General features: G+C 41.2%; 1 protein-coding gene across 3 annotated transcripts in view; it reads left to right on the top strand.

Moving 5' to 3' along the window:
* Positions 1–18,541, top strand: part of LOC123767323 (monocarboxylate transporter 10) — a 43,842-nt gene that overhangs the window by 12,240 nt on the left and 13,061 nt on the right. For all 3 annotated transcript variants that reach the window (XM_045756907.2, XM_045756905.2, XM_045756906.2), the window contains exons 2-7: positions 9,562–9,713; positions 12,655–12,894; positions 13,752–13,952; positions 14,799–14,942; positions 16,897–17,122; positions 17,481–17,596. In XM_045756907.2, coding sequence (XP_045612863.1) covers positions 9,562–9,713; positions 12,655–12,894; positions 13,752–13,952; positions 14,799–14,942; positions 16,897–17,122; positions 17,481–17,596 — 1,079 coding nt within the window. The remainder of the gene's footprint in view (positions 1–9,561; positions 9,714–12,654; positions 12,895–13,751; positions 13,953–14,798; positions 14,943–16,896; positions 17,123–17,480; positions 17,597–18,541) is intronic.

Here is an 18,541-nt window from a genome sequence, read left to right as displayed (position 1 = left end):
AAGCAATGCGAGATTGTGTAATAATATAACCTTGGGTTGTGTAGTGTCGATGCTCATAAACAGTAATAAGTGTAAACACAGCTGCCACTACTACTACTATTACTACTAAGGAAAGATATACAGGCTTCGTAAGAGGTTGCGTAAACGCTTGGCGAATCTTAGCCCCTATTTTGTCACTTAAGGTGACATGAATTGAGAAGAATGGGTAAGAGGCTAATGACAGGCACAGTGCACATTCTTACAACGTTAGAGGACATGGGTGGGCTGGGAGACATGTTAGCGACTTACCAGATTCAAAGAGAATCGACAGAATTAACAGAGAAACAATGACAAAATTTGGACATGGTGGAACGAGGAAACATAAAAGGAAATTATTAACACAAATGAGCCCGAGACGCCGTGAACGGGTAAAAATATGAAAATATATTGATACAATACTCTGTACTCATCATCAAAGGTAAATGTAAAATGTGTAGCATGAAGGTAAACTCTGACCTTGGAAGTCCATCTAGATGATTACATTTTGCCGAGTGCGCGACACAAACACACGCACACATGCAAGCACGTACACATGGGGTGTCTGTGGCTGTGTGGACAGCACGCTGGACACGTAATCCTATGGCCCGGGTTCGATTCGCGGCACCGGCGAGAAACAATGGGGCAGAGTTTCTTTCACTCTAATGTCCCCTGTTACTAGCAGTGAATAGGTACCTGGGAGTTAGACAGCTGTTACGGGCTGCTTCCTGGGTGTGTGTAATTACCTAAGTGTAGTTACAGGATGAGAGCTACGCTCGTGGTGTCCCGTCTTCCCAGCACTCTTTGTCATATGGTGTACTCACCTAGTTGTGTTTGCGGGGGTTGAGCTCTGGCTCTTTGGTCCCGCCTCTCAACCGTCAGGTGTGTGTGTGTGTGAAAAATCAGTTGATTGACAGTTGAGAGGAGGGATCAAAGAGCCGAAGCTGAACCCCTGCATGCAGCACTAGGTGGGTACATGCAGGCAAAGACGAAACTCAACCCCCGCAAGCACAACTAAGTATGTAAGCTAGGGTGAGTACGCGCGCTGTATGTCACGTTTCATTTTTCATAGCGGCGTGACTTGCACTACCAACCCTGGCGCGTCCGAAGCCCTTCCTGGGTCCTGGCTTAGGCCCGGCCAATTTAGTACATTGTTATTTATTTATATATACAAGAGTTGTTACATTCTTGTAAAGCCACTAGCACTCATAACGTTTCGGGCAGGTCCTGGATCCTAATTTCCCCCCGGAATATGACTCGCTAAATTGTTTGACAACCAGGTACACATTCACTGCTGGGTGAACAGAGGCTAGAGTTAAGGATTGGCGCCTGGTCAATCCTCCCCGGCCAGGATACGAACCTAAGCCAAAGCGCTCGCGAAGCGCCAAGCGAGTGTCTTACCACTGCACCACGGCACATGAGTTAAGTGACGTGAATGCTCAATAGGATGGGACGACTGTTAAACACTGACTGCGCTGATTTTTAAAGATATAGTGAAACTGATATTATCCTTACGGACTCACCATAGCCCGTGCTACATGGACACTTCGTCCTGAGTAGCTAAATGTTTAACAACAACAACAACATATTATCCACGCGTCGCTACACAAAATACACGCTTTACTAAAATGAAACGACTGTTGAACAAACCCACGAGGGTTCGAACCTACGTCCGAAAGGATCCCAGACGCTGCCTTAATTCGAACCCTCGTCACGGCCCTTGTGGATTTGTTCATTTGCTGCATCACGCTATTGTGATTTCTGCGTGTGAAACAACTGTTATTTGCTACAAAAAAACATTATTTTCACATATTACCTAAAATGTGTGACTGTTTAAGGGAAAGAAACTGGCTGCCAGCACTAATTAAAGTCTGGGGTTAGGGGAGGGGGAGGGAGGGTTCTGCTTCGCTAAACAACTCCAACAAATAGAGAGGCAGTAGCTGGGAGATGCCAGCCACAATGGCCACACTGCTTAGTCACACAACCCATAAACACTTCAACACACTTCTGACTCGACCCGCGATACGTGGCATTGTGGGAAAGAGAAGGGGTGGAGTGGGGGAATGTTAGGAAGAGTTCAGGCTTCTAGGATTATCAAACTGTTGTTGTTTTCGTAGATTCAGCTACTCGGAAGAAGTTCCAAGTAGCATGGGTGTGGTGAGCCCGTAGTGGACTTACCTGGCACAGGAGCGGGGCAAGTAGCACGGGGTGTGGTGAGTCCGTACTGGACTTACCTGGCACAGGAGCGGGGCAAGTAGCACGGGGTGTGGTGAGCCCGTAGTGGACTTACCTGGCACAGGAGCGGGGCAAGTAGCACGGGGTGTGGTGAGTCCGTACTGGACTTACCTGGCACAGTAGCGGGGCAAGTAGCACGGACTGTGGTGAGTCCATAGTGGACTTACCTGGCACAGGAGCGGGGCTGGGGATTATCAACCGCGGGAGGGTTATTATTAAGGTCACCACGAGGGCTTATTGGGGATTTACTGACCAGCCAGTAAGGTCAAGTCAGGACTGAAGTAAAAATATCATTGTATATACACGGTGGAATGAGGTGCATCTCTCTTGTGTATAACTCTTGTTGTCGTGGATTGTGTATGTACACTACTCTCTCTCGCATTCTCTCTCGCAGCACACTCATACACACTCTTTCTCTCACTCACTCACTCTCTCTTTTTCTCTTTCTCACTCACCCCCCTCTCCTCCCCCCCCCCTGCTTGAATCGAGGCTCCTAGATCGAACTATCGACCTTCTCCATGATGCAACGCGACAACAGTTACCTAACCCTTGAGTATCTCTTAACTGCTAGGTGAACAGAGGCATTAGGCGAAAGGAAATGTGCCCATCCATTTCTGTTCCAAATGGTACATACAGTCCTGTGACCCCGACTGAGAGCCGAGAACGCAGCCATTGGGGTAAGGGATTCACCATGGATCCCATGTCCAATCTGTAGGTGGTGGGAGAAAGGTTACAGAGTCATATTGTATTCAGGAACTCGCCTCGCTGATCTTTACGCCTTGCAATTTGCATGGCTAGTAAACGATTGATTGATTGATGAAGAGTAAGCCGCCCCAAGAAGTGGCACGGGCATGAATAGCCCGTAATCCGTAATAAACGGGTTGGGGTTTTGATTTGTCGCGCGCGGCTGAGCAGACAGATCACTGGACGCGTGATCGATGAGAAACAATGGGCAGAGTTTCTTTCACCCTGATGCCCGTTACCTAGCAGTAAATAGGTACCTGGGAGTTAGTCAGGTGTCACGGGCTGCTTCCTGGGTGAGGGGGGGGGAGCCTGGTCGAGGACCGGGCCGCGGGGACACTAAGCCCCGAAATCATCTTAAGATAACCTCAAGAACCTCCATATCCAGACTGTGGCTTGGATGGCGTCACGTGCATCCACTTACCTTCTGTATGCACACAGGAGATTAGGGTCAAGGCGAGAGGGGAGGGCTTTTGGGAGTTTTAAGCATGGGTCAATTCAAGCGGAAATGGTAAGTTTGAGTTGGTGCATAAACCCCCCCCCCCCCACACACACACACACACCAACACCTGCGTCTTGTACAGCTGATGGCGCGGCAAACACCATGTTGTTGTTGTTATAGATTCAGCTACTGAGAACAAGTTCCAAGTAGCACGGGCTATGGTGAGCCCGTAGCTTACCTGGCACAGGAGCGGGGCTGTGGCAAGCAAGCACCATTATTGTTGTTTTAGATTTAGCTACTCGGAACGAAGTGTCCATGTAGCACGGGCTATGGTGAGCCCGTACTCAAGCACCAGCCGTGTCTGGCTTTGCAAGTCAACCCGGTGGGTGCTCCCAGCCACTTGGGGTAAGATGCCGCAGTGCTCCTCCTCCTCCTAGCCGGCGAGTTATGGGCATGAGTGTCAATTGAAGGGACGAATGTGGTTGAGAGGTTGTGGTAGTGGGGGTCTTGTATATGGTAATGAAGAGTAGTGGGTCTTGAATGGTAGTGATGGGTAGTGGGGTCCTGTGTGGTAGTGATGAATAAAGGGATCTTGTCTAGTGGTGATGAGTAGGGGTCCTGTGTGGTAGCGAGCGTCTGTTTCTCAGTATCTTGGGTGCCATGACTATGTCTCCTGGGTCTTCCCTCCTCCAGTGTTCGTAGACTCAAGTACTTGTCCTCATGTTTCCGACATGATCTCTGTGGCAAGTGTCTCATCCCGGGGATGCAGTCTATAGGACTGTTTTAACATTGAATTATTTTGTTAGGTTCTGGAAGGCGGTTTTGACCTCTACTGACACACAGCTCTGTTCCTGTGCCAGGCAAGTCCACTACGGGCTCACCATAGCCCGTGCTACTTGGAACTTGTTCCGAGTAGCTGAATCTATAACAACAACAGTCTACTGACATTGCATTTGATGTTATTTTTTGTTCACGTATTCTTCTTGCGTGAGACTCATGTGTGTGTACTCACCTAATTGTGCTTGCGGGGGGGGGGGGGTCGAGCTCTGGCTCTTTGGTCCCGCCTCTTAACCGTCAATCAACCGGTGTACGAGTTCCTGAGCCTACTGGGCTCTATCATATCTACACTTGAAACTATGTATGGAGTCAGCCTCCACCACATCACTTCCATTAGCATTCCATTTAGTAACTACTTTTGACACTTAACAAATTCTTTGTCTTTATTGCTCATTTGGGCACTCAATTTGCACCTGTGACCCCCTCCACGTGCTATTAAGTTCTTTCTCACTATCTTCTCCATCACCTTGCAGGGTATACACCGTGTGTGTGTGTGTGATAGAGAGAGAGAGAGATAGATACATACATTTTTCACATCACGTTTTATTTCTGTATCATTTTTATATTACTAACAAGCCTAGGTACACGACAATGTCTATCTCATTCAGCAAGTAAATTGTTTGTAGGCGTGTATATCTGGGTCTGAGGTAGCAATGAAGTTACACTCGGCTGGGTGTACTGTTTCTTACACAGTACGATACAAAAGGCGAAACGGTGTGCGTAATTAGTGGCTTTATACTATACAGTCTCTCTACCGACTAATTAACCATATCAAACTATGGGCAGGTTATTTGGAGAGTGGTGTTGGGGGCGGTGCGGCGCGAGGAATATCCTCCCAGTGCATGTGTACTCACCCCAGGCGCTGAATCAAAACAACCCCCCCTCTTCTTTACCTAACCCCCCCACCCCTCCCTTCCCTTCCCTTCCACCCTTCGTCTCTACAACCCCCCGCTCTCCCTCCCTAAACTCCCACACGAATCCCCCTCCTCACACCTCAAACAAATTCCGTCCCCTTCCACAAACCCTCCGTCCCTTCTGCTTTCTCTTTCCGCAAACGCCTGCCAGTTCTACAGAAGCAATTTGTGTCCCCTCGACTAGAATTTCAATTTCTTTCTTTCTTTATTATGTACCCCATACCCATCCCGTGGGCGGGGGTGTAAAGGATTACAGAGGCATATAATCAGGTTCAGGAACTGAACCCTCTAGTTCGTTTAGATAAGCAAATAAATTTTTTTTGACGCTAGTTACAAAATTATTAACCTACTAGAGTTAGACTAAATGACAGTTAGGTTCCATGTAGAGTCCGCTGCCCTGCTGCTAGCAGATATATTAGGGCGGTAACATCGTTGATGTAGATTATTTTAGAGGGGACCTCAACGTCCCCGCGGCCCGGTCCGGCCTCCTGGTTGCTGGACTGGTTAACCAGGCTGTTGGACGCGACTGCTCGCAGCTTGACGTATGAATCACAGCGTGGTTGATCAGGTATTCTTTGGAGGTGTTTATGAAGGTCTCTCTTGAACACTGTGAGGGGCACTTATGTCCCTATGTGTAGTGGAAGCGTGTTGAACAGTCTCGGGCCGTTGATATTGATAGAGTTCTCTCTCAGAGTACCTGTTGCACCTCTGCTTTTCAACAGGGGTATTCTGTACATCCTGCCATGCTTTCTGGTCTCATGTGGTGCTATTTCTGCGTGCAGGTTTGGGACCAGCCCCTCTTAATATTTTCCACTTGTAAATTATTAGGTATCTGTCCCACCTGCGCTCTAGAGAATAGAGATTTAGGCATTTTATTTTAGTTGACACTAAAAAAGTTCTTTCTAATATCTCTGTGGCTCATTTGGGCACTCAGTTTCCACCTGTGTCCCCTAGTGCGTGTGCCCCTTGTGTTAAATAGCCTATCTTTATGATTGTGTATATCAGCCAAGGCAGCAAGTAACAATAAGCGCTGGGCTGTTCACCTTAGATACATCTGAACATTACCTCCATACAGTTTATCTTACATGACCACCGTTTAACAGGTTCCTTATTTCACTACCATATAAACTGAGATATTGTTCAATAGCTTAAATCATCGTGACGTTTGTGCCGACTTAAAGGCACAAACGACTCAGATTATTATAGGAATATTTTTCCAGGAATCTCTCTGCCTAGTAATTTAGTTCAAAATCATGCTAATTAACAAGTGTCACAGTATTGCCTATGCGACAGGTGTCAAAAGATTTCAGGTGTGTCCGAAAGGCCTTGTTTCAGACACAGACATGTTAAAGATATGTCGTTGAGGACTTCGAGTGCATTCAGGGATGATAGTAACGTTTAATTAATGTGTAAATTTTGTATATAGCCTACACACACACTTGATACCAAGCAGTATGTTATAATTCCGTCTGAAGAGTAGAGGCTTCCCGGCTCTGAATCTTGCAGTCCATCATCAAAACAAAGAGCTTCGCGGTTCAGAAGTATAAGTCAGATTCAGTACTGACTACACAAAACTCTACATAAGTTAGTAGTTGGACTCATAATCGACGAAGCCATGTCAGGGGCTATGACTCGACACGTGTGTTGTTCCACCTTCAGTCTGAAGTGTAAATACCACCTAACCTAGAACTAACTATACATAAACCCACAATACATAATACTAATAATTTACATAACACAATGTTTATTATTATACTATGTATACAAATTCATCCTGTTGGTTGTCTGCTGAATAAGTACAAAATTGCACTAGCATAGTAAACACTTAGTAAGTGTTTGACTTATTGCTTGGGCTGGAGGATGGGTTGGAGTCTTATTGTGAAGACATGTTCGCCTCCGGCAGCACTGGGGGAGTAATGTGTTTACCTCTTGTTGATTCCGGCAACTGGGGGGTCCCCGCGGCCAGGTCTCTAGGGAAGAGGGAAGTCTGTAGAGCCAGACTCAACAGGTGGGGGGTGGGAGGGGACGAGAGTCAATAGAGCCAGACCTAACAGTCGGGGTGGGGGGGGGGGGGGGGGGGCTAGACCCAGCTGTCACAGACAGAGTAAATAAGAATCAAATTGAGGCAATTCAAGGAGGGTGTTAACATTATAATGTGTGTGGTGACGGTGGGAGCTGACCTAGAGGCAGGAGCATCCAAATACTCACTTTCTCTTAACACACTCACTCTTTTTCCCTCTATTTCTCCCTTCTCCCTTTCCTCCCCTTCTCTCTTTCCTCCCCTTCTCTCTTTCTCCCTTTCTCCCCTTCTCCCTTTCTCCCCTTCTCCCTTTCCTCCCCCTCTCTCTTTCTCCTCCCTCTTTCTCCTCCCTCCCTCTTATATACAGTCTGTAGTTCAATGAGATTCACACTTACGTGTATTTTTCTACAGACTGAGACTTATCCTACATGATGTGTTGCCTAAGAAACTGATTTGTTTAACATGATTTTTGTCATAGATATATTCTTTATTTAATGTAAGGTAGCATTCATAAAAGTGTTTGCTGGAGCTATCTGTGGGTCAGAGCTTTCATAGGGCCAGTTGACGTGATTTCATGATGTTGTATCTGCTTGTTGAGAAAACATGATGCAAATGCCAGTCAGCCTAGAAATAAAAGATCACTATGGGAGTGTGTTGGGGTTCTTGAGAACGTTGAACTCAAGAGTGAATTGCTTCTTGGTTGTTATTTCTCTGCTCCTTTGTGAATTGCTGTTGTCTGAACATCTTAAGAATCTAGGAATAAAGGGAACTGCAGAAGTCCAACTACTCCAATTGAGGCAACTTCTATTTATATTCATCCAAACCAATTCACATAATGTCTAACCTATGCTTGAAACAATCAAGCGACCCCATGTCTGTTTTGTTACCCAATAATTTGTTTTTGTATTCTGGTTGTCCACGAAATTTGGCTTATTTGGCTTATTTACCTTGTTCATAATTGTAAGGCCACCAATGTCTAAATTCTGAAAGCCTTCGAAAATGACAAGTCCAGCCAAGATGGGTCGAGACTCCAGATGCGTTGTCACATCATTTCATGGTTCTCTTATCGTCTCAAGATGTTTGAGAAAGGATGTTGCACAGGCTAGTCACACTGAAAACTTAAGGTGTGAGTGAATGTGCACTATAGTAGTACTTATAAAATCATTCAGTTGCTATTATTTAGCAGGTATGAAATGTCCATTAGTGTGCAGATTTCTTAGCTGCCTTGCTTGCTATCTCCAGTATATGGCTCTTCAAGGACATTAAAGAATCAGATTTCACTTTCTCACTTCCTTCCACTCCTTTATATACTTGTCCCAATAGCTATGTCTACCCCAACCATTCCATAAGCCAGGCAGACATTGCTGGCAAGTTTTTATTAATGAACCTTATAACAGTGGGCAAGTTCACAGGCTAGATTTTCCCCATATCATTAGATGGGTAGTTAAGCAGTCGTCCTTGTGGTTACCTATAGGCACATGTCAGGAAATATGCATCTTTAATAATAATTTTTTCACCCATGATTATGGGTGATATTATGGCTCGGGGATTTTGGATTTACGGTATACAAATTGCTAGCCCGATGGTATCCTTGACCTTCCACCTCTTCAAGGTGTATTTTCATTCTTTGCTTAGCCATGGGCCACATTTGCCACTGTGTGAAATTTCCTTGAGTATGTCACACAATGTTTTTTCCTGCTTATGTAGTGTGTTATGCAGTAGGGAGGAGATTTTATGCATAGGTTACATAGAAATGAAGAGTAGTGTTTTCAAGTGCCTCTCTGAGTGCTCCCTTTGTAGCTGCTTGTTTTTCCCCAGTATGTCTTGCCTTATCCTAGATTTACTCAGCATGTTAGAAACGAGGTGGTGTTCCTTCCCTGGCCAATTCGGGTCTACAAGATTCGTTTGAGTGTCGAGTGTGGATGGGTGCAATCTGGGTTTTCGTTTTTAAAGGGGCTTTGGAACAGCACAGGGTGTTTGCGTGCTCAGACAGACTGCAAGAATATTTTTATTTGTCATCTAGGAGCTGGAGTTACTTTTTACATTTGCAATGAAATTGGGCTTTGAATAATAAATGTTTCATGTTGTTGATGTAGATAGTAGGCACTACTAATGATTGATAAAATAAATGTGTTGCATTGTAGATAATGGGAATACAGTACTGCAAATAAAAAAAGTGTCATTTGTATTCATAATGCCATTGTAATTCACTAAATAATCATTTCATGTTAGCGAGCTTCAGTTGAAGTTGGCGCACTTCATGATAAAAGCATAGGGATCTGGTCTGCTATTTTATGATAATAAAGACAGGTACTGTATGCTTATTTATGTATGTACATGCTGTAATATATTTGCAGCTATGATGACATCGTTGGCCATTGGGTCAACATTCCTGTTATCGGTAGTGGCGGGAGTGCTGACAGACAATTTGGGTATTCGTCTCACCACCTTTATCGGTGGAGCCATAGCTACTGCTGGCATGTTCATCTCTTCCTTCTTCTCTGATAAAGTACGTGGTCTGTTTATTGTGCCTCATAACCAAATTTAGCTTGTTGGGTACAGTATTTAGCTTACACAGTTAACTTATTACATTTGTTTAATTTTGTATGCTTGCTGAAATTTCATTCTTTGTTTTTATTGATTCTTGTCCTGTCTCATGTATTTGTTTACACATTCATAAACTGTACCTATGCTCACTATAATTATCATATAATTACCTTGTATTTAATTAACTCTGATTTACTTTTTAATAATAATGTTTTATATTTCCAACTGTTAATAATACCACTTGCCTCATTCATCTTTATTGGTTCTGTATACTGTATATATTTACAGTACTGTATTGTATTCTACATTTATATTTTTCTTCCCTATACAGTACTGCACTTGTATTTTTCTCACCATTTTGCATTAATGCTTAAACAGGAACTAACATCAATTGACATTGGCACTGGAGAATACCCAAAGAAAATGAGGTCTACAAATAAATTCCTAAAATTTACAATACTATGACATACATTTAGCTTATATAACCTAACAGGAAGATAAAATGTCATTATATATACAAATTTGTTAATTAAACTAATTCTTGGTGCTTGTGGCCTCATCATCCCCAAGAATATAGATTAGTTTGACTTACGCTTTTCTTGAATTACCCGTATTCACATTACTTTTTCTTAAATTATGATAATGAACACAAATGTAATATGGGATCATTAATACCAATTTTTAAATTAATTTTCCGGATACTCTCTGGATGCTGGTCATAAACAATAAGCTCGACAAAAATCCTTTCATCGAGGCTGTGGCATCAATCTTTTGACAATAATATAAAACTCATGTCGGCTATTTCCTCAACTGCTTGAACTCCTGAATGCTAATATAGTACAGTACAGTATTTTCAATTACTAAATTCATGAAATCAACATCTGCTTCAGCTCTTGTCCTCATATGGGTCATCAAAACCAAATACTGTACAGTAATCAATGTAAAAATGTTTGAAATATGGCCAGTAGGATACCAAGATTCATATCAAGAGGTCTTATAATAAAACGGCTAATGTTATTCCTCAGCTTTATCTTGCCTTTGCTAGACCCCCAGTTAAGTTTGGACACTACCATAGGATGGATATAAAATTCTAGTAAGCATACAGAAAAAGATGGCACAGTTAATCCTTATCATTAGAAATCTTCCATATGGATAGGTTAAATAAATTACATTTTCTAGAAAGGCGATGAGTAAAGAGGAATACAGTACTGTATATGTAATTGAAGTACCGGTATGCAAATTGCCAAAAGGTTGTAACAAGGAATGATATTAATACAATACTAAATATATCAACATAAAGTGGATTGTGAAACACTGAATACTGATCCAATAAGTTTAGATTATACAAAAAGATAAATATCTACAAGCTTGGAAATAGGGTTGTCGATTTGTGGAACATGGTTGTGCGGAACAAATCAATGGTTGTATTCGTGTAAGTAGGAACTGCCTCGCATTGGCCAATTGGCTATATGAAGTTTCCTGTACTCTTATGTTCATATGTTCTAATAACAGCCCCCTATAATCCTTAAGGTGTAATGTCAACAATACCACAGATCATTATCGTACCTTCATTATCATTATAAAAAGTTCTAAGTGCTGTACCAAGAAAAAAATTCTCACACTACACCCAGAAACTTTCATAAACTTGCTCATTCAGGGCATTTAAAAAATATTACCTCAGAAACTGAACTGCATAATGTCTATGGCATCAAAACTCTAAAACTCTAAATCTCATACAATACTTACAATCTATTTGGCAAACAAGTACAGTACAGTCAATGGCTATTATTTAACCCTCACATTGAATACAGCCCAGCAATCATTTGGCGACACCCATCCCAAGTGTATACGTCATGGCAAGTACAGTATGTGGTTACATGTTCCATCCCTAGATAGAGATGGAAATCATTGTCCATATTGGAAAAAATCCGAGTGCCCCAAGTTTCTTTTCTGGGAATTAGTAAATGGATGCTTCCCATGTCTGATGTACCATCATCTAGCATGATGTGCACACACTGCAGCTGCACAGACAACCATTGCTGCAATGTCAAACTTCTACAGATTTTGGTTTAGGATCCCCTTTCTTAGCACCGTGAACAAAGATAATCCCCAACCAGATTTAACTTCTGAGGAGTTCTGTTTCTCCTTTGAGAACACTCATTTTGTGTTTACCCTTTCCATGGTATTGCTTTAGGACTTTTCTGTTGCTAAGTAAGACATGTTGAGTGGGAGGCTGGTAGTTAGCTTGTATAATTTCCTAAGTGTAGTTGCAGGATGAGAGCTATGCTTATGGTATCCTGTCTTTCTTATAGTTTTTGTTATATGGCTCTTTGAAACGGCTGATGGTTTTGGCATCCACCACCTCACTTAAGTTGTTTCAACCATCTACAACCCTGTTCACAAAAGAAAACTTTGGACATCTTTTCTGTACCTTTGCTTTCTAAGAATGTGTGTGTAATTACCCAAGTGATTACACACACGCTTAAAACTTTATGCTTATGAACTCAAATACACACACGTGTGTGTGTGTGTGTGTGTGTGTGTAATCACCTAAGTGTAGTTACAGGATGAGATCTTCGCTGGTGGTGTCCCATCTTCCCAGTATTCTTTATCATATAAAGCTTTGAAACTAGTGACAGTTTTGACCTCCACCACCTTCTCACTTAGCTTGTTCTAACCATTCTGTTTACAAAAGAAAAATATCTTTTGCATGTTTGTGTAAGTGAAATTATCTAAGTGTAATTACAAGACCTGGACTATATGTACTGTACTTGTGAGAACTCTCCAGTAACTTTCCCTTGCTTATAATTTTATCTCATTTTTCCTGTAGACAAGATGTATGTTTGTGTGTTGAAATTACTGGAGGTTGGTTTAAAACATTTTACTCTAATGCATTATTTCAGGTTGAAGTGCTCATGATCACCTATGGTTTAATGTTTGGTGGCGGAGCATCACTAGCATATACTCCCTCGCTGGTCATCTTGGGACATTATTTTCAACGTTGGATGGGCATTGTGAATGGTTTCGTAACGGCTGGTTCTTCAGTCTTCACGATTGCTTTACCTTTCATCCTGCCATATATTCTCAACATAGGCCTACAAACAACCTTTCAGGTTTTGGCTGGGCTGAATGCTTTCCTCATGGTAAGTGTGTTTTATTTTTGTTTACTAACAGAAAATAGTAAATCTGAAGTTTATAATTTTAATATTTTTGTTAGACCCACTGCACAAAGTTCAGTTGCCAACCATTGTGATGCAAACATTGCCCTTCCCGGTGATAAAGAGGTGTGGAGATTGGGTTGGTAGTACATATTCCCAAGTTTCTCCTCATGACAAGCAGAAGCCGCCTTGGATCTTGGGTCTATGTAAGACGGGTATAAATCCATTTCACAATTTGGTGTGAAGTTTGATTTCCCATTAGTGCTGGGCTTGCTAATTTATTCATGGAATCCATCTAAGCAGAACCGTTCTCTGCCGTTGTCTCCAACATTGTGAAATGGCTTTGTTGTGTTGATGTCTTAATCATTATGACCTGGAAAATCTTAGGAACAGACTTAATGAAGTTGAACCGATAATACTTTAGAAATGGAAGATTTATTTATATTTATTTTATTTATATATACAAGAAATATAATGGAATGGAATATATATATACAAGAGTACTGTACTTACATTCTTGTACAGCCACTAGCACGCATAGAGTTTCGGGCATGGTGATGACTACCTGTCCTACACACATACTGATAATAAAAGATGGCAACACATTTACATTTGGGGTTTTGTTGAGCTAGTGGCAACATGTCAAGATTTAATTTTTGTTGAGATGTTAAAATCTGTAACGATGTTGAAACATACAGTAATTATTGTTGTCAGGTGATGCATATGCATCAATATAATTATTGATGCGTATGCATTCTCATATGCAAAAATACATAATTTATATACATGTACCTGATTAATTTTTTAAATTTTAATCTATGGCATGTTCTCTGTTTCTGCAGCTGGCTGCCTTGGTGTTCAAGCCTCTGATGCCCATCCTACCTCAGACAAGACCTAAGTATGAAAACACATGCAAAGGACACTGCAAGAGCTTCTGGTCGCGTATTATAAATTTTGACATTTGGAAAAATAAGCGATATGTTATATGGACTTTGGCAATTCCATCAGCTTTGTTTGGCTACTTCGTTCCCTATGTTCACTTGGTAAGGATTTCTTCTGGTATACTTTATCTTCATAATTCATGCTATAAAATTTTTTAATGTTTCAGGATCTTGTCAAGTACCGTACAATAAAATCTTGATTATCTGATACAATGCTAAACCAGTACAGTACATTGAGTGGCTAAGCCTTGAACTGCAATTCATATTGCTCATGCTTAAACATGTTAATATAACTATTAAATGCTTGTCACACCAAATCCTTACTTGAAATTCCACTTGCTGCTGTTTTGCATTTACCTTCCTCCACATGTTATCTTCTCAAAAGGAATCATGTTTCTCCTTTATGATTTGGTTCTTTTCAAGTCATCCTCTGGATATTACTTGGGGCTTGGTCCAAATGCAAGGCCTGTTGATTGGGCATATATGTACTGTAGTTAGCCATATATGTACTGAAGTTAGCCATGTGTTGTGCCTGGCCCTAACTTGCATGAACAGTGTTCAGTTCTCACATCCGGGTTTGTTGTTGTCACAGTAGTGATTCTTTCTTGTGCACATTTACGGTTGGATTCTTGCACTCACATTGTCATTTCCCTCTCATATTGTCTGATATTTTACCTAATCTTTCTTTAATTTTTTCACATTTTTCCACTGTCTTCAGCTTCCTTACATTTAGACACTTAATATACTGTACTGAACTATTTATATGAAAGATTTTTATAAAATAATAAATTCAAACAAAACTTCTCAGTGCAAAATTTAGCTGTATATTAATATTGTGACTCGCAGAACATTTATTATGAAAGAATATGACACTTTACTTAGATTAACAAGTTCTGTATTATAGATTTTTGTTTGATGTACTTTTTTACATAATTAGTATTTTTCCAGGTAAAATATGTGAAGTACGTGCTCGGTGATGATGTAAACTCTCAGCTGCTAGTCCAGTGTATGGGTATTACGTCTGGACTTGGTCGCATCTTCTTTGGTTTGATTGCAGATCGGCCATGGGTTAATCGAATTATCTTACAGCAGGTGAGCAATGTGATGAGCACAACAGTGCATATCTTTATTTTTAACTAAATATCTGTTCTTAATTTCTGAGTCATATAAATTTGTGAGTGTAAACATAAAGATACTGTAGTGGCTACCATACCACATAAATGGAATCTCAGGTCAGCACTGTACATATATATTATCTTTCCCCACGCATAGCTCTCCTTACCCACCCTCCTAATGATGTCCAAGGGTATCTGCCAGTGACTGTTTTGTGTGTGTTACAGAGATTTAGTATGTGTGTCTAGATGGATGCCCTGGACTTGTTCCACATAGTCTTTAGGAACCCTGGTTTGGTGTTGGTTAACTCGACCATGGTTCTGTCTGCACCTCCTCTTCCTTCCATGGCAGGCATGGGCCGCCCTTCTCGCTCCCCTGCTTCCAGCCATGATGCATCTGAGGGTTTCAGAGTTGGGGCAGGGTTTATCTCGGGATGTGGCTTGGGCGGATCCGGGGTTTGACCATTTCAACTTGGGTGCGGAGGCAGTTGATCCTGCCAAGGCTTTTAGTTCTTTTCCAGCCGGCCCCCCTCTTCTGAGGCCTCTCCCTTGGATTCTGCTTTTCTTTCCTGGGCTGTGGCCGTGAACATTGGCTCTACTCTGGGTAGAGTAGGTTCTTCTAAGAACCTACTAATGTTCTTCTAAGAACACTTCTAAGGTTCTTGTGGCTTGGGGAAGTCAGAGTTGGGCCTTTGCAAGGTTCCATTTGACCCTTTGTGGACTCTGGTGCCATCTGTGGAGAGTCTTTTGTTGCAGGTTGTTGGGTTTAATTATTCCCCAGCTTCTAAGAGGGCCAGGTTTTGGTTCACCATGATAGGCTAAATAGACCTGTGCAATTGATGGCACCTTGTAGTCTGTCAGTATAGTAGCTTCAGGGAGCCACCAAGGCTCCCAGAAATTGGTGTTTCATTGCATTCAGTGCTAGTTTTTTGCTGTTGGAAACATAGTTAATCAAGTGATTAATTATACACCTCTCAGTTATTTATCAGTGGTACAGATAAAGTACAGTACATATATAGATTAATACAGTATATAGGTTCCAGTGAAAATAGTACATAAATAGATTATTACAGTATATAGGTACCAGTGATATAGATGTAGTATGTGTATGCAGATGATGAGTCACAATAACATGGCTTTTGATGAGGTTTCGGTCTGTCCTGGACCATTATCAAGGCAGTTGTAATGAGACAAGATTGATTAATTGGTAAAGATTAAGCCATCCAAAAGGTGGCACGATGTGAATAGTCAGTAAGTGGAGGATGAAACGAGGGAGGCACAGGCATTAAATAATGCAAGAGAGAGAGGTGAGGAGGAAATCTTACAGGAAGGCTTTGGCTTGGAACCTTTGTGGAACCATTCGAGAAAACCTATGTATATTATGTTAAGCGGTGATTGGTTCCACAAAGCCAACAACTTTGTGGAACCAATCACCGCATAACACAATATACATATGTTCCCTCGATTGCTTCAAGCTTAGTTTAGAGATTTATGAATGAATGTGGGTGGATATAAATAGAGCTGCCACATATGGGTCAATAGCCCTTCTGCAGTTTCTGTGATTCTTATGTTTAAATTTTAAGAAAGCAAATAGTAGATCACTTGTGTCGAACTATAGGGCAATTAGCCTATCGTCTACTGTGGAAAATTTGCTCAAATTGATAGTTGCAAAAGCCACTTGTCTTCATCGTGAAAAACAAATTAATAAATGATTCACAACATGGTTTTAATAAGTTGCTCATGTTTGACAAATTTTCTATCATTCTATTCCAGCATAATTGAGGCAGTTGACAGTATAAAGATGTAGTATGTGAATAGAGTACTGTAGATTAATAGAGTATATCAGCACTAGCGATACGTAATACTTATACTGACTGTGTAGATTAGTTTAAATATTTATCAGGATTGATTTTATCACAATGTATTTGTTTTAGATCTCGTTCTTCTGTATTGGTACCTTGACCATGCTGCTGACTGCCTCAAATGCCATGCCCTTCTTCATTGTAATTGCTTTGGGCATGGGACTATTTGATGGCTGCTTCATTTCCCTTCTTGGACCCATTGCCTTTGATATTGTTGGACCTGTAGGAGCCTCACAAGCAATTGGATGTCTCCTAGCCATGTGCTCCATACCACTCACCTGTGGTCCAGCTATTGCTGGTGAGTTTTATATTTAATTTTGTATCCCCATAACATAGTAATGGTGGGAAAGTTCCATGAACATTTCTCAGTGTTGTGAATATAGGATAGAGCTGCTTAACCCTTTGGCTAGATGCCATTTTAATCATTTGTATTTTAAGCTATATGTTTCTGTTGCATATATCTCATGACTCAAAATTGTATATTGTATGTTACATGTATTAATTAAAGATGTAAAATGGCAGTGTATAGATAAACTAATATAGAATTGTAGTGACAAAAAAGATTGCAGTTGTTATGATCTGTACATTCTTGGGCCTGTATTAAACAAATATAAAAGTCTCATATTTGTGTAGCTAATGACATCCTGTTTCCACAGGTGCTCTGTATGATCATCTGCATAGTTACTTGATACCATTTCTCTGCGCTGGTATTCCTCCTATCATTGGAGCTATGGTCCTCTTTGCTGTCAGCTGTGCCAAACAGCCACCCAAGGTTAGAAAATATTTATTATTATTATTTTAATTACAGATTTCATAAGTAAATTTGGGATGAATTAATCTACTGTATTGTCAGAGGAATTATGAAACTTATTTCATATACATAATAAAAACGTGGAATGGGGTACAGTATATCTATGAGGAGTTCAGGAATGCTGGTTTGATTCCATTGGTATGGCTTCAATATTTTCTCTTGGTATATGTGTTTCATACCATTTGGATGGTGAATGAGTGCACATGGTTCCATATCATGAATGGTGAGGTAAAAAAAAAATTGAGGTTATTGAGATCAATTATGTACAGCATATGATGACCTTGTATGGCTAATAGACTTTCTGCAGTTTCCTTAATGGTTATGTTCTTTATTAGAATTAAGGCACAAGAGTTATGATCTGTGGCCTTTTTTATGCTTTCTCATTTAAATTGTGGAAAGTTATTTGCTCCATGTGCCTCGTGAGGGGGGAAGGTGGGGGGGGGCAGGTTTTCACTCTGGTGCCCAATAAGCCAAATGAACTCCTGCAACTGATGTAACTAGTAGTTTGGAGCACAGGGACCCACCATGGGACTCCCCCAGAAAACAAATGTGAACTAATATAACACATCAAAAACACAAATATTTGCCTCATTGGATGCCAGTTTTTGGACAAATCAGGTTTGTCTAAACTCCATTTAGTAGCCTAGACTACAACTGACCTCTAAATAGATTGTTATGTCATAGACTTCTCAGCATCTTGGAAAAATGATTTGACTGACAAATGCACCAACATTTACACTCAGGTTTGACTGACCCTCTACATTAGTTTACCACACTTAACAATTCCAGTAGACTCATTATGAATACAACCCTTTAAATAGTAAATAGAGAATATAACATGAGAAATACATTCATTATACAACCCCCCCCCCCAAGCTAGGCAGTTTGACAGATGAAATTACATTA

Source organism: Procambarus clarkii, chromosome 74 (assembly GCF_040958095.1).
Source record: "Procambarus clarkii isolate CNS0578487 chromosome 74, FALCON_Pclarkii_2.0, whole genome shotgun sequence".
NCBI classification, from domain to species: domain Eukaryota; kingdom Metazoa; phylum Arthropoda; class Malacostraca; order Decapoda; family Cambaridae; genus Procambarus; species Procambarus clarkii.
The sequence above is the reverse complement of the archived record's forward strand: the minus strand, read 5'-3'. Positions and strand labels throughout refer to the sequence as shown.